This window comes from Schistocerca cancellata, chromosome 5, assembly GCF_023864275.1.
Source record: "Schistocerca cancellata isolate TAMUIC-IGC-003103 chromosome 5, iqSchCanc2.1, whole genome shotgun sequence".
Taxonomy (NCBI): domain Eukaryota; kingdom Metazoa; phylum Arthropoda; class Insecta; order Orthoptera; family Acrididae; genus Schistocerca; species Schistocerca cancellata.
The window spans coordinates 550,096,061-550,122,385 of NC_064630.1; the positions used below are offsets into that span (position 1 = coordinate 550,096,061).

The following is a 26,325-nucleotide window of genomic DNA, read 5'->3' on the forward strand; positions in this document are numbered from 1 at the left end:
TACTCCTATAACTGCTGTTGTATGAAATCTAAATAATTCATATTTTTTATATTCTGGAGGTCATTTAAGTGTTCCCATATCTCTGTTCTTCCAGGACACTTCGATATATCTCCTGGTGACGTAACATCTGTAGATAATCTCCTTTCTGAAGCAAAGAAAGATTTGTTAAAGGATATTGAATTGCTAGCAAAAAGTAAAATTAATGATGAAACATCAAACGATGGCCAGAAAAATGGGAATGATGATGCAGATAGTGAAAGTGACAGTGAAGAGAAAGGTAGGTTGTTCTATATTATTTAAAGTGGAAGAAGTTGTAACAGTATACACTGTTTCAAAGACTTTAATTCTGTCACATTGTTTTGATTCCTGAAGTTCCTTTCATTTCTTTGAGCAGAGAATGATGACGCAAGTGACAGCAGCAGTACTGATACAGAAGAGAAAGGTGGGTATATGTGATTTAGTAAAATTTAAAAGTACAGTATTTATGCACTTCTAATAAATTTTTGTGTTCTTTCTAATTTTTACCACATTCTTTTTAGTGACAATGAGTTGCTTTTAATGGCACATATCAGTATTTTTAGTGCACTGCACATTTAATAAAAATATTTGCATGTGACGGGAAGCTTTAACTATGTCATTGCTGATTACATTTTCTCGTGATACGCTTGAAATAAATGAAGTGGGAAGCAGTGGTAATAGTACTTGAAACATAGTTTCACTTCAACAATTATAATCATTTATTAGTATCAGAATTTCTTTCCATTTGATGTAGGAGAAGCTGAAAATGAAGAATTTGGTCTTAAGTTAGCAGAACTCACTTCAGAGATAAACATCAAACAGAAGCTAATAGAAGAATTAGAGCTGTCACAGCGCAGAATACACACTATGCGCCAGCACTATGAAGACAAGATGATGCAGTTGCAGGAACGTATCAGGGTCACACAAGAAGAACGGGATAAAGTGCTAGCCTCATTCAGTAAGTTAAAACAGCATAAGTTATGTTTTCATAATTGGGAAGACAAGAACAAGGTATCAATAGTGGTATTACACTAGTGTATGGTTATTTCATGTTACTGATTTATCACTTGTCAGTTTGTATCATATGATTCTGAATGCACGTCCATCAGAGAAGGTAATTGTTATGCGATGACCTGTAAATCATTGTACTAATATTGAGTGTGTCAAACTGAAGGTGGTGGTTATATTGGAAACCAACATACATGTGTTGTAGAGGGAAGGCACGTGAGAGTCTCCTCCTCCTGCTCCTCCTCCTCCTCACTCCAGTGAAGTACTGAGAACAAGGCAGACTCCCATTTGGGAGGATGAAACTTAGAGCAATGTGGACTCACATTCTGCAGGATGAAAATTCAAATCCCCATATGGCCACCTAGATGCATGTTTTCTATAGTTTCCCTAAATCACTTAAGGCAAATGCTGGGACAGTTCTTTTGAAAGGCCAGCCAATTTCGTTCCCTAACCATTCTCGATCCAAAATTGTGCTCAGTGTATAATGACCTTATCAGTGATAGGACATTGAAAACCTTAACCTTCCTCCCATGCAGTGAAACATAAATTGGCTCAGGATTCATACAGAGGAAATGCGGCTTTGAGTACAGGCAATACATCTTGTGTCTTCATCTCAAAGACATTCATTTAAAAGGTACTGGTGTGCCTACGCTAAGAGTTTATAGCCTACACCAAAAGGATGGCATCTATGGGAAGAGGGCTTGATGAGTATTCATATTTGTCAACAATGAGAACCTTTATTATCTTTACCCCTCAACACTTGCATAGCAAACAGTTGTTCTGACAGTGCATGAACCATGTGGGATAACAGTATGTTCCCTTCAGACTACCATAGCGTGCATTCCTACATGGTGAGGTTCTGAAGTATCATGTCAAGCAGTTATCCCATCAATTCTTCCTTTGTGGGGACTTTCAATTTCCTGGTTACTGTGCGTTATGAAAGGCAGTTGTGCCTCAAGTGCTGCAGTCGTGCCACTCATCTGTTGCATCATAATACTTCTAAAGAGCTTCTTATCATCTCTTATTATTCTGGGATTGGCTGATGTGCTGGGAGAGTTATTCTTTAGGTGATTCGATACTGTTCTCCACCTTTTTCTATCTCATTGTGTTTTCATCTTTATGTAATTATTGCAGAGAGAGGATGGATTGCTATTCACCACATAGAGCATGAGTTGAGTCACAGACAGGCACAATGAAAAGCATATTAGAAATATTTATGTTTATGGACAATATCTTTCCTGAGATGTAGAACTCTCACACACTCACACATTGCACATGCATGGCTGCTGTCTCCAGCCACTAAGGACCACCAGAGGCCAGAGACAGCAGTCATGGTTTGTAAATTGTGTGAATGTTAAGAGTTCTACTTCTGAGTAAGGATGTTGTCTGAAAGCTTAAATATTTCTAGTATGCTTTTCACTGTGGCTGTGTGTGACTCATTGCCTCCTCTATGTGGTGAGTAATAATTTATCCTTTCTATACTATTGTTATTCCATTCTGGATGTTCCATACTTTTGTTACACCCAGTATTCTTTATGAGCTGGTTTATAAAGTCACGGTTTGTTCCTGGCATTTTACCTCTCTTTCCAACTCCTTCCCACACAAGGTTGGTCAACTATTCCAATAGTCCATCGCAGATGTCTCAGTAGCCTGTCCAATCTTCTCGTAATTTTGTTCCATAGACTTCTTTTCTTGCCTATATTATAGACCATCTTCATTTCATACTTTATCCATCCTCGTAATTTTTAAAGTTCTTTGATAATACCAAATTTGAAATGCATTCTGTTTCTTTTCTTCAGATTTCCGATGGTACAGATTTTACTGCTATACTGTCAGTTGTTACAATCGAGCTCTGTCCATTATGTAGTCTTTGTGCCCCTGCCAAATATGATATTATGGAATCTGACTTAAAGTAGGCAGATCCCAGTAATAAAATACTGTTACTATTATTATTTAAATTTGTGATTATTTTAAGAGTTCATTATGTTTCCAATACTAAGTTGAAAGTGAGACAGATAATTCCTGCTGACTTCTGGTAAGTAAAACTATTCTCAGTGTATTACGTTAGTCAGGCGAAAAAGAAAATCTTTCTATAAATTGCAGATTACATAAAATTAAGCTGAACTGAGACTAGGGGCTATTGGTCAGTGAATAATAACTGTCCCTATGGCTATCACAAATTTGTATTAAAAAATGATCATCTCAGTATGTGGATACCTTACTGTAGGCAATAAAAACTCAGTTTACTACCACAGTGTTGCAACAGTTGAAAAACAGAATGAGGTCACAGTAAAAAAAGTAGTAGTGCTTTTTTTTTTCATTCATAGGAAAAGAACCCCCCATGAACCATGGACCTTGCCGTTGGTGGGGAGGCTTGCGTGCCTCAGCGATACAGATAGCCGTGCCGTAGGTACAACCACAACGGAGGGGTATCTGTTGAGAGGCCAGACAAACGTGTGGTTCCTGAAGAGGGGCAGCAGCCTTTTCAGTAGTTGCAAGGGCAACAGTCTGGATGATTGACTGATCTGGCCTTGTAACAATAACCAAAACGGCCTTGCTGTGCTGGTACTGCGAACGGCTGAAAGCAAGGGGAAACTACGGCCGTAATTTTTCCCGAGGGCATGCAGCTTTACTGTATGATTAAATGATGATGGCGTCCTCTTGGGTAAAATATTCCGGAGGTAAAATAGTCCCCCATTCGGATCTCCGGGCGGGGACTACTCAAGAGGACATCGTTATCAGGAGAAAGAGAAGTGGCGTTCTACGGATCGGAGCGTGGAATGTCAGAACACTTAATCGGGCAGGCAGGTTAGAAAATTTAAAAAGGGAAATGGATAGGTTAAAGTTAGATATAGTGGGAATTAGTGAAGTTCGGTGGCAGGAGGAACAAGACTTCTGGTCAGGTGACTACAGGGTTATAAACACAAAGTCAAATAGGGGTAATGCAGGAGTAGGTTTAATAATGAATAGGAAAATAGGAATGCGGGTAAGCTACTACAAACAGCATAGTGAACGCATTATTGTGGCCAAGATAGATACGCAGCCCACACCTACTACAGTAGTACAAGTTTATATGCCAACTAGCTCTGCAGATGACGAAGAAATTGAAAAAAATGTATGATGAAATAAAAGGAATTATTCAGATAGTGAAGGGAGACGAAAATTTAGTAGTCATGGGTGACTGGAATTCGAGTGTAGGAAAAGGGAGAGAAGGAAACGTAGTAGGTGAATATGGATTGGGGCTAAGAAATGAAAGAGGAAGCCGCCTGGTAGAATTTTGCACAGAGCACAACTTAATCATAGCTAACACTTGGTTTAAGAATCATGATAGAAGGTTGTATACATGGAAGAACCCTGGAGATACTAAAAGGTATCAGATAGATTATATAATGGTAAGACAGAGATTTAGGAACCAGGTTTTAAATTGTAAGACATTTCCAGGGGCAGATGTGGACTCTGACCACAATCTATTGGTTATGACCTGTAGATTAAAACTGAAGAAACTGCAAAAAGGTGGGAATTTAAGGAGATGGGACCTGGATAAACTGAAAGAACCAGAGGTTGTACAGAGTTTCAGGAAGAGCATAAGGGAACAATTGACAGGAATGGGGGAAAGAAATACAGTAGAAGAAGAATGGGTAGCTTTGAGGGATGAAGTAGTGAAGGCAGCAGAGGATCAAGTAGGTAAAAAGACGAGGGCTACTAGAAATCCTTGGGTAACAGAAGAAATATAGAATTTAATTGATGAAAGGAGAAAATATAAAAATGCAGTAAATGAAGCAGGCAAAAAGGATTACAAACGTCTCAAAAATGAGATCGACAGGAAGTGCAAAATGGCTAAGCAGGGATGGCTAGAGGACAAATGCAAGGATGTAGAGGCTTATCTCAATAGGGATAAGATAGATTCTGCCTACAGGAAAATTAAAGAGACCTTTGGAGATAAGAGAACCACTTGTATGAACATCAAGAGCTCAGATGGAAACCCAGTTCTAAGCAAAGAAGGGAAGGCAGAAAGGTGGAAGGAGTATATAGAGGGTCTATACAAGGGCGATGTACTTGAGGACAATATTATGGAAATGGAAGAGGATGTAGATGAAGATGAAATGGGAGATACGATACTGCGTGAAGAGTTTGACAGAGCACTGAAAGACCTGAGTCGAAACAAGGCCCCTGGAGTAGACAAAATTCCATTGGAACTACTGATGGCCTTGGGAGAGCCAGTCCTGACAAAACTCTACCATCTGGTGAGCAAGATGTATGAAACAGGTGAAATACCCTCAGACTTCAAGAAGAATATAATAATTCCAATCCCAAAGAAAGCAGGTGTTGACAGATGTGAAAATTACCGAACAATCAGTTTAATAAGCCACAGCTGCAAAATACTAACACGAATTCTTTACAGACGAATGGAAAAACTAGTAGAAGCCGACATCGGGGAAGATCAGTTTGGATTCTGTAGAAATACTGGAACACGTGAGGCAATACTGACCTTACGACTTATCTTAGAAGAAAGATTAAGGAAAGGCAAACCTACGTTTCTAGCATTTGTAGACTTAGAGAAAGCTTTTGACAATGTTGACTGGAATACTCTCTTTCAAATTCTAAAGGTGGCAGGGGTAAAATACAGGGAGCGAAAGGCTATTTACAATTTGTACAGAAACCAGATTGCAGTTATAAAAGTCGAGGGACATGAAAGGGAAGCAGTGGTTGGGAAGGGAGTAAGACAGGGTTGTAGCCTCTCCCCGATGTTATTCAATCTGTATATTGAGCAAGCAGTAAAGGAAACAAAAGAAAAATTCGGAGTAGGTATTAAAATCCATGGAGAAGAAATAAAAATTTTGAGGTTCACCGATGACATTGTAATTCTGTCAGAGACAGCAAAGGACTTGGAAAAGCAGTTGAACGGAATGGACAGTGTCTTGAAAGGAGGATATAAGATGAACATCAACAAAAGCAAAACGAGGATAATGGAATGTAGTCGAATTAAGTCGATTGATGTTGAGGGTATTAGATTAGGAAATGAGACACTTAAAGTAGTAAAGGAGTTTTGCTATTTGGGGAGCAAAATAACTGATGATGGTCGAAGTAGAGAGGATATAAAATGTAGACTGGCAATGGCAAGGAAAGTGTTTCTGAAGAAGAGAAATTTGTTAACATCGAGTATAGATTCAAGTGTCAGGAAGTCATTTCTGAAAGTATTTGTATGGAGTGTAGCCATGTATGGAAGCGAAACATGGATGATAAATAGTTTGGACAAGAAGAGAATAGGACAAGAAGAGAATAGAAGCTTTTGAAATGTGGTGCTACAGAAGAATGCTGAAGATTAGATGGGTAGGTCACGTAACTAATGAGGAAGTATTGAATAGGATTGGGGAGAAGAGAAGTTTGTGGCACAACTTGACCAGAAGAAGGGATCGGTTGGTAGGACATGTTCTGAGGCATCAAGGGATCACCAATTTAGTATTGGAGGGCAGCGTGGAGGTTAAAAATCGTAGGGGGAGACAAAGAGATGAATACACTAAGCAGATTCAGAAGGATGTAGGATGCAGTAGGTACTGGGAGATGAAGAAGCTTGCACAGGATAGAGTAGCATGGAGAGCTGCATCAAACCAGTCTCAGGACTGAAGACCACAACAACAACAAAACAAGGAAAAGAAGTCTGTAAAATTTAGGTCTTGTATTTCAAAATCAGCCACTGGAAAATGTTACTTGGAACAATGCCTCCCTCAAATTGCAGATATTCGTAAAATCATTTGTGCAAAACTGAGGTCCAAATACTGACAATGTCATCAGTAAAACTCAGCAGTATAAATCTTAAAACAACTACACTGACAAGATATAAGTGATTTCCAAATTTTTGAGTACCTTCGTTATAACATTGCTATTACATAGTATGATTTTGCCTTATGTCCAGTAAGTGAAGACTAACCTGTAAGGCCAGGAGGTTTTACAGCTAATAGAGTGAATGTTCTCAATGGCAAAAAGCATATCTAGTATTGGGGGGAGGGAGGGGGGGGGGAGGTGGAGGAGGATTGATGAGTGGTTGAAGACAATAAAAAGATACAGTGAATGTAATATAAATTGTTGTGAAAAGGGAAATGACTTATTTGCATTGCAAAGTTGTTCTCTTACACTTTATACCATGAAATACATGTTTTCCATGCAGTAATTTTTGTCACTGACACCCACAGATAAACGCATTTCTGTTGCCCAATACTGCAGTCTTATTGACTAGAAACAATCTACAGTCTTGTTTCCAAATGTAAATCAGTATCACATGTAGCAGTTAGACAAATACTGTACAAAAATTAGTCGTGACACAGTGCAAATTTTCATACCTAGTGTGGTTCGCAATCTCAGCAATACTGTTTGAACCCTTATGACAGAACATGGAATAGTACATTTTGTCACTCTGACATGTGTGCCTGCTCCATACTGGCAACAGGAATCATGTTACAGTAAGCTGTATCACAGTTTGCCATATGGTGTTTTGCTGCAGTATGAAATTTGAATGGAGAATGTGTCCTTTATTGTACAGTTACTTAAAAATCAATGTGTATTTTGCATTTTTTAAAAAGAGAATTGCTGCAAATGAATTTATTCTTTGTTGTGAACAAACACTGTTCTTCTTACAAAAGTGAATTCACAGCAAGAGTTTGAAGAGGTTTTCACACCATTATACTCTTTAAATGTGACTTATCTGATTTTTGCAAATAGAGTAATGATGTTTAAACTGCTAAATTATGCACAAGAGATAATGTAAATGAGCAGCTAGTTATTCTTTTGAAACTGTGTAGCCATCTTATAGGACATATTCACTTTACCACATTTATTTGTGAAATTGAAAATATTTAGGGATTAATTTGTACATTGTGGAGCAATGAATTGGGCTCAGACTTTTATATACTGCGAAAAGACCATCATGCCTATAGAAGAATTAAGTCAAGAGAGTAACATTCAGAAACCAGTTTCAATAAAAATTAATTCTATAGATAAAATGTAGACCTAAAAAAACTAGATATTGTAAAATGGCTGTAAAAGTTTTGATATCAATGGAATCATAATGGAAATAGTGTGTACATATAAATTGTTCAACAATGCCTGGATTTCTATAGTCATGGCATGGGCAGGGACGATTTGGCTCGGAGGTTATTTTGCCATACTGGCACTGTTACCATGCAAACGTATGGCTGCTATGCCAGACTTACATTCCGTGCTTGGCATTTGTTTCATCTCCCTCATTCCCTCTCCTTCCTCTCACTCTCTTCACTTCACAGTTTCTGCGAGAGGAGCTGCACACAGCAAATGGAAAGATGGTCAATTGCCTGACTGTTCAACAGTGAGCATGAATTGCTGCATGTTATGAAGTGTAGAATTCTGATGTCCTGGTGCAGAGGTGGTGGCATTTGATAAGTGAAGTGAGTGCCACAATTTGTCTGGAGACAATAAAGAATTGTCACTGAAAGTTAATAACCATGGGCTGGTTAAAAAAAAAAAAAAAAAAAAAAAAAGTCCTCCCATCCATGTCTCAATCTGATGATAAAGTTAAAACTGTGAAGGAATTATTTGTATGCAGCCCTTCGAAATCAACATGCTAGGCTGCACATGAAAGTGGACTAACAGGGTACATGGTACATCAGATGTTACATAATGAATTGGGTTTTCATATATGGAAACCTCGTCATGTGCAGCAGCTGACACTGGAAGACAGTGGTCATCAAATGGAGTATGGGGAATCAATGTTGAGTTGGCATGAAGTTTGGTCCCAATTGTTTAAGAACATCCTCCTGAGTGATGAGGTGTATTCCATATGGGAGGTTCTCTAAATCAACACAGTTGCCACTATTTGGTGGAACGGGATACTGGTGTTAGGATGGAGAAGATACAGTCCCGCCGAAAAGTGACAGTGTGGTGAGGAATAACTGCCACAAATTTTACTGGGCCATTTATCACCTGTGATGCAATGAACACAGAACACTATCTGTGGATGCTCGAAAAATTTTGTTTGGCCCCTCAGTATCTGTATGGGATAATTTCGAATTCATTATTTTGTGCGAGATGGCGCATCACCTCACTTTGCAAGTGAAGTGCATGCATGGTTGGGTGAGAAGTTTCTAGGGCATTGGCTGGAAAAACATGGATCTCAAGAGTAGCCTGCAGGAAGTCCAGACATGACTCCACATGAGTTCCTTTTATGTGGTTGTGCATAATGTGAGGTATACCAGACAAAACCTAGCACATTGGAAGAACTGGAAGCACAGATTCACGTTACCAGCAATATCCCACTCCTTCCAGATGACTGTTGATTCCATACCTAGCCATTTGAGATGATTGTTTGATGCTACAGGTGCCGTCATTTTTATATAAAGCTGTGAGCATGATATTAATTTCAATAAATAAGCATTGTAAATGTAGAATTTATTCACATACCTAGTTAATTGCCAGACACCCTGTACAGAAATTGGAGCGATGAGAATAACAGTGCAGCCAGCCTCACTTTTTTTTATATTACTGGAAGTACTTCCTCTCTCACATACTAGTCTCACATTTGGTAGAATGATGGTTTAAATCCCCATCTGGCCATCCAGGATTAGATTTTTCATGAGTTCCTTAAATCGCTCCAGGCAAATGCCAGGATGATTCCTATATAAAGGGCATGGCCGATTTTCTTCTCCATTGTTTATAATTTGAGTTTGCGCTCCATAACTTGTGATCCATGTGAAATAGATATGGAAGATATTAGTGAAGGAAAACGAAATCCATCAAACCTAATTTACCGAAGACAATTTAAAGTTAGGGGTAATTCAAAGCACAATGAATTGTACATCCTTTCTAAGAATGGTGGGAGATTTTATTTCTTGTGTTCATTTTTTATGGTGAATGTGTTCTCATATATTTTTGCAAATTGCATTTAACTGCATTTTTTCATACAGGCAATCAGTCAAAGGAACCAACTGAAAAGGTCAAGAAAGTTCGTGATGAATATGAAAAGAAACTCAGTGATATGCAGAAGGAACTGAAACGTCTGAATTCAGCCAAAAAGGAGCATGCAAGGTTGCTACAAGCTCAGACTCAACATGAGAATCAACTCAGAACTCTTAAAAACGAACTTGCAGATATGAAAAGGACAAAGGTAACAAATAATTTGTGTCTTGAGTTAAACTGTATGTTTTCAATAGCTGTACAGTGCATTGTGTGAACCTGTATCTGTTATGTTAAAACTAAGTATACCTGAGACTATAGAGCTGTGGTGCTGATGTCCACGAGACTCAGAGGGCCATAGACACGGGTTCACAGGTAGATGCCGTGTTTCTTGACTTCCGCAAGGCGTTCAATGCAGTTCCCCACAGTTGTTTAATGAACAAAGTAAGAGCATATGGACTCTCAGACCAATTGTGTGATTGGATTGAAGAGTTCCTAGATAACAGAACGCAGCATGTCATTCTCAATGGAGAGAAGTCTTCCGAAGTAAGAGTGATTTCAGGTGTGCCGCAGGGGAGTGTCATAGGACCGTTCCTATTCACAGTATACATAAATGACCTTGTGTATGACATCGGAAGTTCACTGAGGCTTTCTGCGGATGATGCTATGGTGTATCGAGAGGTTGTAACAATGGAAAATTGTACTGAAATGCAGGAGGATCTGCAGCGAATTGACGCACGGTGCAGAGAATGGCAATTGATTCTCAGTGTAGACAAGTGTAATGTGCTGCGAATACATAGAAAGATAGATCCCTTATCATTTAGCTACAAAATAGCAGGTCAGCAACTGGAAGCAGTTAATACCATAAATTATCTGGGAGTACGCATTAGGAGTGATTTAAAATGGAATGATCATATAAAGTTGATCGTCGGTAAAGCAGATGCCAGACTGAGATTCATTGGAAGAATCCTAAGGGAATGCAATCTGAAAACAAAGGAAGTAGGTTACAGTATGCTTGTTCGCCCACTGCTTGAATACTGCTCAGCAGTGTGGGATCCGTACCAGATAGGGTTGATAGAAGAGATAGAGAAGATCCAACGGAGAGCAGCCCGCTTTGTTACAGGATCATTTGGTAATAGCGAAAGCGTTATGGAGATGATACATAAACTCCAGTGGAAGACTCTGAAGGAGAGACGCTCAGTAGGTCGGTACAGGCTTTTGTAAAAGTTTCAGGAACATACCTACACCGAAGAGTCAAGCAGTATATTGCTCCCTCCCACGTATATCTCGCAAAGAGACCATGAGGATAAAATCGGAGAGATTAGAGCCCACACAGAAGCATACCGACAATCCTTCTTTCCACGAACAATACGAGACTGGAATAGAAGGGAGAACCGATAGAGGTACTCAGGGTATCCTCCGCCACACACCCTCAGGTGGCTTGCGGAGTATGGATGTAGATGTGATCAAGACATAGATTGTACAGAATGAGAATTTTGAAGGAACAAGATTAAAATCTTTATCTAGCTACCTTGATTTAGTGTGCAAATCTTTTTCCTAATTTATAACAACAATGGAAACTCCTGGATGGTGCAATACGTAAAATAGGTGAAGGGCCAGGCACGACTCGTAATTAAAGGCTCTGAGGCGGAGCCGCCCCAAAATATATGTTAAAGTAAATTTTGCAAGAACGTATTACAAAATTAAAATTATCAGGGCGAATTTCGCATAATTCCCATTCCGATTAAAATAACGATGGTCAACGTTTTTGGAACTGTTTGTATCAATAGATGTTTTCTGAACGGTTAGTAGTGTTTAGGCTGTGCCTTGGAACGTCCGTAAGCTGCATGTAGTAGCGGTTTGGGGGAGTGGCTTCTACATAGTACTGCTCTTTATGGGCAGGCTCAGAGCTTGCAGCCTAAGGGTGTCATACCAACCACCACATTTTTTTCACATTCCACTATCTATGTAATAAAGGAATGTAGAGTGGCCGAAACTTTGCTATCCAATCTCTGTCTCCGCACATCTCTACTATGCTTTGATGCGTCATTAATCGACATTTAGTATTATTGTTTTGATAATGTTTTACATAGTTGTTTTGTTTCTGCCATTGGCTATTTTATCTACATTTACTATAAGTTTGCAAATATCCCGCCAGAGTGCACTAGACTACAGTAACATAACAGTACTGCCATCTAGCGAGAGTTTCATAAGTGATTAGAGGACAAAGCGCGCGAAATTCGTCCCATTACTTTGCTTTCCTTGCTTGCTGATGCTGACTGCTTTTGTTGATATAGTGTGATATTAGCAAGTTTCTTTTTCGGAGTGTATTTTGCAAGATTTTAGTGAGTTTTACTTGCACAAGACCTGTAACGTCACCAAAACATCACAGTATCGTCATGCGAACTCGTAAACTTCGAGCTTTGGAGGTAAACCACAATAAACGCCTTAAGTTTAGAACTGAAAACATCTAAAATATTAAGCGGCCGCAAAGTTAACATTCATCGCATTAAAGATCTCTCCGAAACACGTCTTCTCATATGGTTTGCTGCAAAGTGTCAGAAAATGTAATGACGTTTAAAAACACTAACCAAAGATTTTAACTCGAATTTAGCTTCTAATGATATTTAATACATGATTATAGAAGATACAGTACGTAAAATTATGGGTAGAGAGTGATATGCCCACCCCCCTCCCCCTGAATTCTTAGTTGTTTATGTCAGACTAATCTGTAGCGCAACCCTAGGTCTATGTTGGCTCCAATTGATAAATACTGCAGCCTTCCCCAGTATAGAAACCACGAGCCGCGCCTGGGAAAGGTAAATATTCATCTACAGTGAATTGATGTCTGGAGCACTGAAACACACAACAGAAGACAGCATTCACACTAACTTTCGAGCACTAGTTCTTTTTCTAGCAGAAGTGCACACATTTACAAATACAACCAGACCGGCACCCAAATGCCCACTTCCACAGCCACAGCTTGACGCAAGTACAAGCTCAGAATCAAGAATCAACTCAGAACCCTTAAAAAAGAACTTGCAGATGTGAAAAGTGTCTGCATCAGCACAGAGTGTTCAGTTATTTCTTCTAGGCACTCAATCTTGTCCCTGTATGTTCAGTAGCATTTTCAAAATCCTCTAATTGCCTTGTGGGCTGATGTGTGTTGTCTTGTTAGATTTGTATTGTTCTCTTTTAGAAACCAATTTTGTTTCACTGCCTCACTTACATAGACCTACTCAATAAATTTTTTCACTTGTTAGTTTCAATAACATAATTTTACTTAATAATTCTATTAAGTTTCAATGATAATCTGTATGAAATACTGAAGTGCATTATTATCTATTTTTTAAGTCTTAGGGAAACTATGCACTCTGAATAATGAAATTTCTTAATTTGGGAGGGGGGAAGGGTCTTAATTTCCAATTTGTTCTTCATTTATTGTCGTTTCATTTTGCATCAAGCTATCTATAAACTTTAATGATATGAATAAAATAGAAAGAAACATTCCACATGGGAAAAATATATTAAAAATAAAGATTCCATGACTTACCAAACGGGAAAGCGCTGGTAGATAGACGCAATAAAAAACATACAAACACACACACAAAATTTCAAGCTTTCGCAACCAATGGTTGCTTCATCAGGAAAGAGGGAAGGAGAGGGAAAGACGAAAGGATGTGGGTTTTAAGGGAGAGAGTAAGGAGTCATTCCAATCCTGGGAGCGGAAAGACTTACCTTACCAATCCCGGGATTGGAATGACGAAGCAACCGTTGGCCGCAAAAGCCTGAACCTCGCGTGTATGTTTGTGTTTGTTTGTGTGTCTGTTTTACGTCATTGAAAGCTACTTTACTTTCATGTGGAAGCAAAAGTGAACAATTCTGAAACTTATTACAAATGTAATTTGTATGAATGCATAAGGACCTGGACAATTTGTTTTTATTGAACTAATGTGTATGAGTTAAAATGAAAAGGTACAAATCGTCAACAACCAAACCAGTTGAAATTTGGCACATGTTGCTTTGGGATAATGTAAGGAGACATCTAGGGACACAAATGTGTCATCTACTTCTAAAAAATTCAAATTTGTGCTCTCAGCAGGCAAGATGATTGTCACCAAGTTTTTCGACATTAAAGTTCTGATACTCATAGAAAAACCAGTTACAATAGCGTGCACTGTGAGATAAACCATATCCTATGCAAGTCCATCAGAAGCAAACAGCCTGGGCTGTTCATGGAGGGAGTGATTCTGCTCCACAATAACATTCATCCCCATGATACCAATGTTATGCAAAGTGGAATGGCAAAGTTCAAGTGGGAGCAGTTCAAGCATCTGCCATAAAGCTGGGACATTTCACCCTGTGACTTCCATATGTTTGGTCTGCTAAAAGTCCGTCTCAAAGGGAAATGCTTCAGCTCAACACAAACTGAAGGACACAGTGGAGGACTGTCTCCTATCACAGCCACATGAATGCTGGGAACTGAGAATCCTTTGGCTCATGAAACAGTGTGACCATTGTGCTCAGGGCTCTGGTGATTACTTTTGATTAAAGACTTCAATTACATCCACAGTGTTGTTTTGTATATTTTCTTTTGAATACTACTCATAATAACCTCAAAATTGCCATGTCTGCTGATAGCAAAAATTTGAATTGAGTGTTGTCATTCATGATTATAAATTTTTGCTTTCAGGTTAAGCTGCTGAACAAGATGAAAGAGGAGACTTCAAGGCATAAAGAAGCTGAATTACGCCGTAATAGAGAAATAGCACAACTGCGGAAAGCATCAAGGAAGCATGAAAATTTGATAAAATCTCTTGAAGCAGAAAAGCGAATGAAAGAAGTAGTGTTACGAAGGAAACAAGAGGAAGTGTCAGCATTGCGGAGGATAGCTCGAGGAGGACTGAGCAACAAGGCAGCAGGTCGTGTTGGTGGCAGAAATGGTATGCATTTCTAAATCTACTAAACTTTCAATCTGTAACTTTTCTATAAAATTTCTTCAAAGTGTTCTGAATTTTGCTTTCATGTTCATCACAAAAGCCTACTTACATACATTTTGTTGTTCTTCTATCACTTAAGTCCTCAAAAATGTTAAAGGCACCTGTTATACATTATATTATTTAGGTTTTTTGTGCACTGCATAAGTTTGATTGAATTAATTGTGTTTCAGTAGCCAGGAAACTGCATTTTTCTCCAAAAGAAGCTAAACAGAAGTGGCAGGAACTTGAGAAAACTATCAGTCAGAATGCCATAAACAAGCAGACAGTAGCAGTCATTGAGCGAGATATGGAAAGGTAAGAAAAATTGACTGCAATTACTGAGAGTCATTCCATTATCCATTCTTCATTTGCATATCAGTGAAAGCCTGTTCTCATTTTCTACTCATTGCATTTGTCTGAGTAAGATGAATGTCAAAAAGAGAAAATGACTAGAGTGCAGGACTGTGAAGTAGATTCTTAAGGAGGATTAAAGGATATGTGAAGGAAGATTCACAGATGTGCCAAAACATTATGACCACATGCTTAGTAATGTGTTGGTTCACCTTTGAATTGCAGTACAGTAACGATTCTAAATGGCATGGATTTCGGAAGTCCTTGAAAGGTTTCTGGAATGTGGCACTAGATGTTTATGTACAGGTCACACAATTCCATAAATTATGGGCGGTGATTTGTGGCCACAGAGCTGGCGCCCAATAGTGACCCATATGTATTCTGCCGGGTTCAGAACAGGCAAATTTTGTGACCAAGATATCAAAATGAGTTTACTATTGTGAACCTGAACTCTCGTAACATGATTATGGCCTTGTGACTTGGACAATTACTCTGCTGGAAGTTGCTGTTGCCATTAGGGAAGGCATCAATCATGAAGGGGTGTGGGTGTTCTGTAATAATGTTCATGTAGTTGACGTTTGATGTGGTGCCTTCAGTTACTTCCATAGGTCCCCTGGAAGCCCAGGTGAATGTTCACCATACCACAATACTGCTGCCACTGGCCTGGATCTGTGATGCAGTGCATGTCCAATTGTGATGATCTTATGCTGCCGTTATAATTGTCATTGTTATTGGATCAGCTCAGGAACACACAGGGATCCATTGTTGTGGAGCACCATGTTCAACTATTTGCACTGAACAGTGTGCTCCGTAACACTTCTGTCTGCACCAGTAGTTTACTCTGTCAGATCTGCCACAGTTTGTCACTTATCCTGTTTCACATAGTGGGCTAGACTGCACGCTCTACATTCTGTGATAGAGGTGTGGACATCAAAGACTTTGTCACCTACTTGTGGGTTTCACTGTCCTTCAATCAATTTCAATAGATGCTCTTGAGAGTAGCATGTCATGCGAACAGCCAACCAGCTTTGCTGTGTCAGAGGCTTTTTTTGCAGGTACCAGGATGTAATGTGCATTTTGTCAAAGTTGTTTATATTTTAAACATAGCTGCACAACAGCAGGGGTTTCACGTAATAAAATTATAAACAGCCGACCAGTTGCAATGGATAAAGAAATTCTTTACCTAGGTTTCGACAAATATAAATTTGTCTTTTTCAGAAGGTAACAATTTTACATTAGTAAGGACTAATGTACCATCGCCGTTTTTACAATTGTCGGCATAGATCAGTGTGTCAAAAATAAAATATAGCCCTAGAATTAGGGTTTGTCACATTAATGTAAAATAGCTCATGGATCTTGCAGAGCCCACAATTATAAAGTTGTTTAAGTTGGTGGATGTCCCTTTAGGCCCATAGCAGTACTATAATGGTTCCCCATTTACCTCCGCTCTGTTTCTTTCCTTAATATCACATACCTGCTACACAACCAAGTGCCATTCAGTCACTTGGTGGGCAGTGGTCATAATGTTTGAGCTCATTGTTGTGTGTTTGGGACTGAAAATATGACAGGAATTAAAATTCGAAGCAGTGAACATCAGAATGTAGGAATACAGATGCCGATTGAGAAAGCATGGATATTATAGACTTACAAAAGCAGCTCTTTGATTCACACCTCAAAGTAGTAGTCTCTGGGAAGATGTAAGAGGAGAAGGAAAGAAACAGCTGTCAAGATGAAACAGTCAGTAGCTTAAATCCTTTAGAGGAAGAGGAGAATCCACTGCATTAGAGATGTGTGCTTAACATTGGAACATCCCATTTCAATCTGATGGCAGTGGTGTTGCATCATAACATGAGTTAGACAGCTATCTTCATCCAGGAACATTAATCTGCCACCCAAAACTCGTGAGGATTACATGGAGATGCACAAGTCTCATTTGATGATGCCTTAGATGCACTCAATGTGGTTCACGCCCTGAAACTGTTGCGACATAATTCAGGAGTGATGGCGTAGTCTAATACATCCAGGAGGAAAGGGGGTAGATATGCAGTAATAATAAAAGCTAGCCTTCAGCACTAAAGACTATACAACACTCTCTAGACACAGGGATGGCGCTGGATATTTAATGACCGTGTGCCTAAACCCATGTACCTCGTCTGTCCCATGGTGGTTGATCTGCTCTTCTGTGCACTGCCTGTTGTGATGTGACCTGTAATAACTATTGTCTAGCTGGGAGAGGAGCCATTCACACCAACAATACCAAGTTGATCTGGTAGAATTCACTGTATTCTGCTAAACACTCGCACAGGGTGGGGCTGCACTGTTCACAGTTAAAATTATTCCACAATGGATGTCATCAGTATTTGTATTCAAAGTACATGTCCGTTGTGATGTACAAGGTTGCTGTCTAAAACACGGTGCATAGAACACAAAATAATCACTGTTTAATGGATGTTTTATCAGTTCACAATTGGCACAGTTCTTACAACAAAAATAAACAATTGAATAGCTTATAACAAGAGCATGCATGTGATTGAATCACAATTCGGATGCTCCATAAAATTTCGGGTGTGATTACAAACAAGAAAGTACCTCCGCTCATGATACTCAGTCAGTCAAAACAGTATGTGTTTCTTTCACTTAGGACTTGCAATTAGGATCATACCAGTCCACATTATTTTTCTGTAACCATCGCGAAGCAGTTGACTGTTGTTCTCCCGACATGACACATGAAACTGAGAGACATCACCTTTTGGACAAACATGGATACTCCATCGCAAACACTGCAATTAAATGCAAAACTTGTGTGACAAACATTTTCAATAACTTGTAAGATATGTGCTTCAGCCATGGCATCAACACAACACTTGCCCACACTCCACAAAACCTACACCTTGACTCCAAACTGTTCCTCTGCACTCAGCAGAGAGGCGACTGTCAATAGTGAATGATACAATTCTTTTGCTTACATTCCTGCAGAGAAAAGTTTTTGAATTCTAGTACAGAATTGCAAAAAGAAAACAAAAAATGAAACCCCTCTAGTGGTGATGATTTGGGGGGGGGGGGGGGGGGGGGGAGTTTGGTGGAACACACCATCCCTCAGATAGTGTCAAACTCAACTGATTACCGCAAAGCCATACCATGACATGCAAACACATGTCAAGAAATGTGATGTTAATAGTACATACAAAGAAATGGTAAATGCTTATGAACCTACCTACAGTGCAGCTAAAGAAAAATACAAAAGCAAAATACAAGATCATTTAAGTTCCTGAAAAAGAAGGTATACATGCATAAATGCTACATTAACACAGTGATTTTAAATACACTGCTGGCACCGTCACAACAAGAAAAAATTTTTTTGCGGTTACACATCAGCACTTAGTCATCCACACACAAAAAAACTTCATTACTCACAGCACTGCACCCCTAGGGCATTCATTACATGGAAAAGTGGAGAAAGGGTTGATCTGTTGCAGTGCTGCTAGCTTGCAGTTATAGATTAAATGACCGCAGACACAGCAATACTGAACTCGAACAACTAGATGTCAGACACCACTCTCATCTTGTAGTAATCCGTCCATGGTGTACATGAAACAAACATAACAGTCCCTTTTCAGTGTTGACCTACTCTTAACCTATGCATCATATCTTCAGCTGATATCTACTCATATGTAGTTGGCATTAAAATTTGCTCTACTAACTTTAACAAGAATACATGAATTAAACTAATATGTACAAAACTTAAAATGAGCCTGTGCACACTGCAGATATTGTGTCCACTGAAAATATACATAATAATGCCTAAGCACGATAGCAGCTAGACTCCATGTTGGAGCGATTCTGCAAGTTACTAACATTAAGAATCATATTGACAATTTGGAACACACCCATCTAGCTTTTCATAAAAAAACTACACATATGGAACAAACTCTATAAAATACTCAAAACATGAACATAATGCCAGATCATGTAGCATGTTAACACTTATCAGTACTACCCAAAAATATTACTTTAACTCGGTGCCACCACTCAGCTCTAAGCGCACAAGGAAATCTCACTAAATGCTCCCATAAGAAATAACCACTTATCCATAATGTTCAAAAGTTGTCAGTCTACATAAACAATTAACTATATAATCAAAAAACAAAGATGATGTAACTTACCAAGTGAAAGTGTTGGCATGTTGATAGACACACAAACAAACATAAACACACACACAAAAAAGGAGAGGGAAAGACGAAAGGATGTGGGTTTTAAGGGAGAGGGTAAGGAGTCATTCCAATCAAGGGAGCAGAAAGACTTACCTTAGGGGGGGAAGAAAGGGCAGGTATACACTCACGCACACGCACGCATGCACGCACACACACACACACACACACACACACACACACACACACACACAAGCAGACATTTGTCAAATGTCTGCTTGTGTCTGTATATGTGCGGATGGATATGTGTGTGTGCGTGCGAGTGTATACCTGTCCTTTTTTCCCCCTAAGGTAAGTCTTTCTGCTCCCTTGATTGGAATGACTCCGTACCCTCTCCCTTAAAACCCACATCCTTTTGTCTTTCCCTCTCCTTCCCTCTTTCCTGACGAGGCAACTGTTGGTTGCGAAAGCTTGAATTTTGTGTGTGTGTTTGTGTTTGTTTGTGTGTCTATCAACATGCCAATGCTTTCGCTTGGTAAGTTAAATCATCTTTGTTTTTAGATATATTTTTCCCACGTGGAATGTTTCCCTCTATTATATTCATAACTATATGATCATATACACAGCTGAATTATGTTACCTTACATTTTGTTTAGGAACTTTAAACATATTAGTTTTCAATACTGCTCATAATATGGTTTAATGTTTTCCACATTATGTTTGCCCTCATGTCTACCAGTCTTTATGGCTTGACACTTGATACTCAAACCCTTGTAGACATGGTGGAACTTCTGTATCTTTCTACTTACCTGGCTTGAATGCATATGAGTCTTAATTAACACAAGATCTCCTACCTCATACCTGATGGACCGCACTATTGTGTCACACTTCTCCTTTCTCTGCTGAGCATTCTTACATAACTGTTCCGTGGCTAACTCTAACTTTTCATCCCACGTTCAGTCTGTGGCTGGGGAGTTAACCAAAGGTTCAGGTGTATGGTTAAGTACAATTTCACATCGTGTGAATCCCGGCATGGCATGAGGCATACTGTTGATTACTGCTTTGAAGTCCTCTAAACAATCCTTCCCTTTATTGTGCTTGCAGTGGCAATAAGTATGACACATGCAGTTCACTTCCTTAATAATTCTCACTGCCAGATTGGATGCCAGTCTGCATTTTCCTATTAAGACTTGTTTGACATTTTACAAAGTAACAATTCTCCAATTTACTGGACATTACCTTACCATTTGCTCTCCTCAGTCATTAGAACTTCACATACTTCGAACACACCTCTAATATTACCATACGTTGTGTGCAATTGCCACAGGATTTCGGCAGAGGACAGAGAAAATAGACTGCCACAATATCCATGATGCCTGACAGTAGTTGTCCCTGCCTTCCGACATACATTACATGTTTGTAGAATCTTGCGAATCTTGATATTCATACTAAAAAATATACACTCCTCCTTGAGTTTCTCTAAACACTTATCTGCACCAAAATGGGCATTACTGAAATGTGTGTACCACACCAGCTGTTTGATTGCATGTTCTGTAATAAACAACCTCAAGTTTTGTGATGACTCATCCACATGCTGATACAGAATATTTTGATTAGTCAAATAGTACCTCCTTGATTTCTCTTCCCTGCACAGCCATACTTCACCTTGACACTCTTCACTGCAGGATCTTGATGTTGTTCCCTTCTAATGTTCTTTAGCAACTTGGTCACAAAGGATTCATATTGAATGCCTTTTGTCAAATTAATGTTCAATTCCACTTCTTGTGGACTACTCACATTGACATTTTTAACACCTGTTGGCATCCTCGAAAGTGCATCTGGTATGATATTTTGGTTTCCAGGTCGGTAGAAAATGCTAAACATATACTCTTGCAAGGTGAGTGTCCATCTAGTGAGGCATCTAAGATGTAGATTGCTCTCAAGCAGGAAAGACAACGCCTTGTGGACTGTGACTCTGCCTGCCAAATAGTATCAGAATTTGTTAAATCCCCATAGGACTGCAAGTGCCTCTCTCTTTGTTATAGTTCATTGTCTTTAACATCCTGTTAGGGCCCAGCTTGCAAATGCAATGGTCTTAATGTTTTTGGGATCAGCCTCATCCACTTAATACAAATGCACGCCCAATTTAAAATCCGAACTATCACAGGCCAGGTAAAATTCTTTATTCAAATCCAGGTGTGAAAGTAATTGCGGATCACATAGCTGTTGCTTAATCTCCTCAAATGCCTACTGGCACTCCTCAATCCATTCCCAAAACACCTTTTTCTTCAACAAGTTCAAGAGGTGTGGGCTGTTAAGCAACTGTCCACTAACAAACTTCCTATACCAACCACATAACCCAAGGAATCCTCTTAGCTGTTTTTTACAATGCGGAGCTGGAAAATCTTCAACTGCTTGTAATTTTGCATTCAGGCTTGATTCCTTGTGCATTGAAAATGTCCTACAAACCAGATTTCATCCTTGCTGAATTCTGACTTCTTTTTCAATTCAATTCAATTCAATTTTTATTATCACATAACATGCCTTATACAATCAAAGATTGTGACATAGGTGACTTGTCAGTTTTTACACTATATATAACAATACTAAAAATAGACAATAAACTAATAATATACATGGTGTAACATCTTCAAAGAGGTATTTTAATTACAATTATAATGCATTGTTATCATTCATGAAATCTTCTACACTATAGTAACATTTATCTTTCAGATATTTTTCCAGGTCTCTTTTGGTGCCTTTTACATTTGGGTCATCCATATCTTTCCATATTTTATTTACAAATTTCATGCCCATATAGTATGGGGTTTTTTCATATGATTTTAAACGGTGGGTAGGTAACATGTAGCTCGTTCTATGTCTTGTATCATATTGATGCAAGAAGAAGTTGCCCTCAAAAAGTTGTGGGTTTCTTTTTGTGAAAGTGAGAGTTTCATAGATGTATATGCTTGGAATGCTCATTAGATCCAGTTTTACAAATAAAGGTTTGCAGTGTTGCTTTGGTTTTGCTCCCACCATTGCTCGGATGATTCTTTTTTGTAGTCTAAAAGCTCTAAGTAAATTTGTTTTTTCAGACCCCCAGAAAATTATACTATACCTAATGACTGAAACAAAATATGCATTATATACAGTTTTTCTTACAGCTAAATCAGTAATACTATACAAGATATTCATAATATATACAAGGCTATTCAGTCGACCCAGTATGTTGTCCACATGGCGACTCCATAACAGGTTTTTATTGACTAACACGCCAAGGAATTTGACACAGTCTGCAGTCTCTAATTTTTTGTCCATATACCTTATTTCACTTATAGACTGCGCAGATTGTTTTGTGGTAAAATGAACAATTTCTGTTTTTGTAATATTTAATGTCAAGTTATTGTTTTTGACCCATGCCTCCACTTCCCCAAGTGTTTGTTCAATATGACGAATTAGGTCTACCTCATTTTTACAACAGACTACAGCTGTTGAGTCATCTGCATAGAGGATAGTATCAGACTGGACCTGACATGGCATATCATTAATATAATATAGAAAAAGCAGTGGCCCTAATATTGAGCCTTGTGGAACACCTAATTGAGTGTTTTTCCAGCCAGAGAGAAATTTCTTGCCTTTGATGTTAATAAGTACTCTTTGTTTTCTGTTTGCCAAGTATGATGACATCCAGCTAAGAGATTTGCCTTGAAAACCATAGCGTGCCAATTTTTGGAGAAGCAGGTCATGATTTACTGTGTCGAAGGCTTTGGACAGGTCACAAAAGATGCCTGACACACACATTCTATCATCAAGACATCTGCTGACTTTTGTGACTAATTCATTTATTGCATGGATTGTGCTGCGGCCTTTTCTGAAACCATATTGATTGCCTAAGATAATGCTGTTAGATGAATTGTGATTTTCAATCTGATCACATGCAGCTCTTTCAAATATTTTTGAGAAAATTGGTAACAGTGAGATTGGCCTATAGTTGCCCAATTCATCTTGTTTGCCTTTTTTGTGTATGGGCCGAACTTCTGCATATTTTAATTGATCTGGGAAACATCCCTCATCAAATGATTGGTTGATTATGAAAGAGAGTGGATATGCAATACTGTGACGGACTATTTTTATTATTTCAGTGGGGACCTCATCCCACCCCGCAGATTTTGAATTTTTTAGGGACATTATGATTTTGATGACATCTGAGATGGAAACATGAGAAAACTTAAAACATGTGCAATTGCTATCTGTCATATTGGGCTTTGTATTTGGTGGTGAACAGTCACCAAATTTGTTACAGTTTATGAAAAAGTCATTGAATGATTCACAAATGGCACTGGGTTCTGTAACAGCTCTACCATTTATCACTATTTTAGAAGGGCATTTTCTCTCTGCCTCACTGCCAACTTCACTACTTATAACAGACCAAACAGCTTTTGATTTGTTTTTTGCATTTGAAATGAAGTCATTATTTGCAGTACGTTTTGCTAGTTTAACTATTTTGTCAAATGTTTTTTTGTATGTGCTTACATACTTAAGAAATTGAGGGCTTCGATTTACTTTTGCCTCCATATGCAGTTTCCTCTTAGTAGCACTAGACACTCTAATTCCTTTTGTTACCCAGGATCTACTTTTTTGGGACCTAGTCCTCACTGTTACAAAAGGGAAGCATTCATTGAATATACCCAAGAATTCAGTTAAAAAGTTATTATAATTGTCACTTGTGGAAGTGTGTTTGCTGATTGTCCACTTGGTTTGGCTTAGTTTTTTGCAAAATACTTCCACATTTTCTTGACTGAAATTCCTACATCTTTTTGTTGTGCAGGCTGAATTTTGCTTCGGTAGTGATACAAATAGTGCTTTATGGTCTGATACTCCTAAATCTAGAAGAAACTTTTCTTTTACATAATAATTATAACTACTTACAATATTGTCAATACATGTTGCAGAGCTTGCTGTAATTCTTGTATACTGATCAAAATTGAGATTTAGCCCATTTGTGGCTACCAGGTTCTTTAAGTGTGAAGAAAATTTGTCATCAGTCCTTACATCTATGTTGAAGTCAGCACATATAACCACTTTCTTGTACAGTTTCTCACAATTTAATTTATGTAGCAATGTATCAAACTTATCTAAAAATACAGAGCTTATATGGTACCCAGGGGTGCGATATATGCTGATAATTAGTGTGTTATACTCTTTAAGTTCTATACAACAACTTTCAAATGTGCCTTCTTCATTCAGATGGCTAAAATTCTGTCTGATATCATAGTCTACCATGGAATGAACTAATATGCAAGAGCCTCCATACCCATTGGTCCTACAAAAGCTGGTAGCCAGTTTATAACCTTTAAGTTTATTTAGGAGACTGATATTTTCAGATTTTAGCCAATGTTCATTAAGGCATATTACTTTCACAGATTGTTTCACACTTTCTAGCAAAATTTCTATATCATAAAGCTTCCTGATCATTCCTTCAGACAGACCTCTTATGTTCAAGTGCATAACGAAATTACTACTGCATATATTATTAGGTAGAGGGTCTTTAAAACTAATTTGACTATAAAGTAACGGAACGTCCACCTGAGTGTTGACTACTTGTTCTGGATTCGTTGTATTGGGCCAAATTCGGATAGAACTGCCCCCCTTCATCAGTTTCCCTGTGTGTGAGCATCTGGATGATGAGTAGGTACAGTTTTCTTGACGATAATTTCAGTCTTTGCTGTATGTTCTGAGGCTGGTTCTGGCACCGTCTCATCTTCTGGACGTGATGTTCCTGTTTGAGCTGGCGCTGTGGCTGCGATTTTGAAATTGTTTTCTCGTTTATCCATTTCCTTGGTCGAAACTGGTTGCACAGCAATTGGTTTTCTTGCAACGTCGTCGTCTTTTTGTATTAATTTCGCTAGCATTTTGCCAACGTATGACTTGCCAGCGTTATTATAATGTAGTCCATGTTTCGTAAACAAATCTCTTGCATCTGGGAGATCAAGAAATGTTACATTTTGTTGGGACTTGTATATTTTGTAGAATTGTCTGTTTACTTTTGCAAGCTCCAGATTTACGATGGAATTGTCTTGCAGGTCGTATCTGTGAGGCAAACTAGTAACTATGATGTTCGGAACTTTCAGATCAAGTAATGTAGTTTTTAAACACTGGGTCGCATGTTTACTCTCATTTCTGTATACATCATTACTTCCACCCATGATTATGACGGCATCATTCTTAGATAGCTCATTAAGTGAGTTGCTGCTCTTAATTATCTCAGTCAAAGGTGCACTGGGTTTCGTCATACCTGTTGCCGTGAATAACGTACTGTACTCATTTATTTTTTCGGCAATTTTCTTGGCGTGGCTATCACCAAGTACAACAACTCGTCGTTTGATGTTCACTGGTTTATTTTTCGTATTAGATGTTTTCTTGGCTGCGCACTCGATTGGAAGTTTCGTCACTGATTTTTGTTCGTCATTGTTCTTTGTCTTATCACAGTCTTCGTCTAGTGTTGTGAATTTATTTGCTAGCGGTATCGCCGGAACTGTACTCACTGTCTGTTTGTTTGTTTTTTTTCGGCAAACGCCACGTTTTTTGCGCAGAACTACGGTTAACAACACTGTCTTGTGCTAGACGATGATCTCGCTCTATCTCTTTGTATTTCGTTTCCAGTTCTTGATATTTCTGCCGAAGTTCTTCATATTTCGTATTTATAGTCATTAAATCCTCTGTAAGCACACTTATTATTTTTTCTTTTGATTTTATCGTGTCCATTACCTCGTTTTTCGTGACACTCACAACGCACTGACGGCATGTCCAGTCATGTTCGTCTTTTATATATTTTAGATTCACTTTAACACATTTGTCGTGATACCACGACCTGCACTGGATGCATAGGATACCTCTCT

At 38.6% G+C, this 26,325-nt stretch overlaps 1 protein-coding gene across 5 annotated transcripts in view; it reads left to right on the plus strand.

Moving 5' to 3' along the window:
* LOC126188882 (kinesin-like protein KIF21A) overlaps positions 1–26,325 on the plus strand; it is a 486,465-nt gene that overhangs the window by 339,815 nt on the left and 120,325 nt on the right. For 3 of the 5 annotated variants that reach the window (XR_007537870.1, XM_049930549.1, XM_049930552.1), the window contains exons 10-15: positions 95–277; positions 395–442; positions 773–976; positions 9,960–10,159; positions 14,642–14,891; positions 15,119–15,242. Coding sequence is in view for 4 of the 5 variants with exons in the window: in XM_049930549.1 (XP_049786506.1) it covers positions 95–277; positions 395–442; positions 773–976; positions 9,960–10,159; positions 14,642–14,891; positions 15,119–15,242 (1,009 nt within the window). In the remaining variant the exon portion in view is untranslated. The remainder of the gene's footprint in view (positions 1–94; positions 278–394; positions 443–772; positions 977–9,959; positions 10,160–14,641; positions 14,892–15,118; positions 15,243–26,325) is intronic. The other 2 variants (XM_049930550.1, XM_049930551.1) reach the window with 2 other exon arrangements.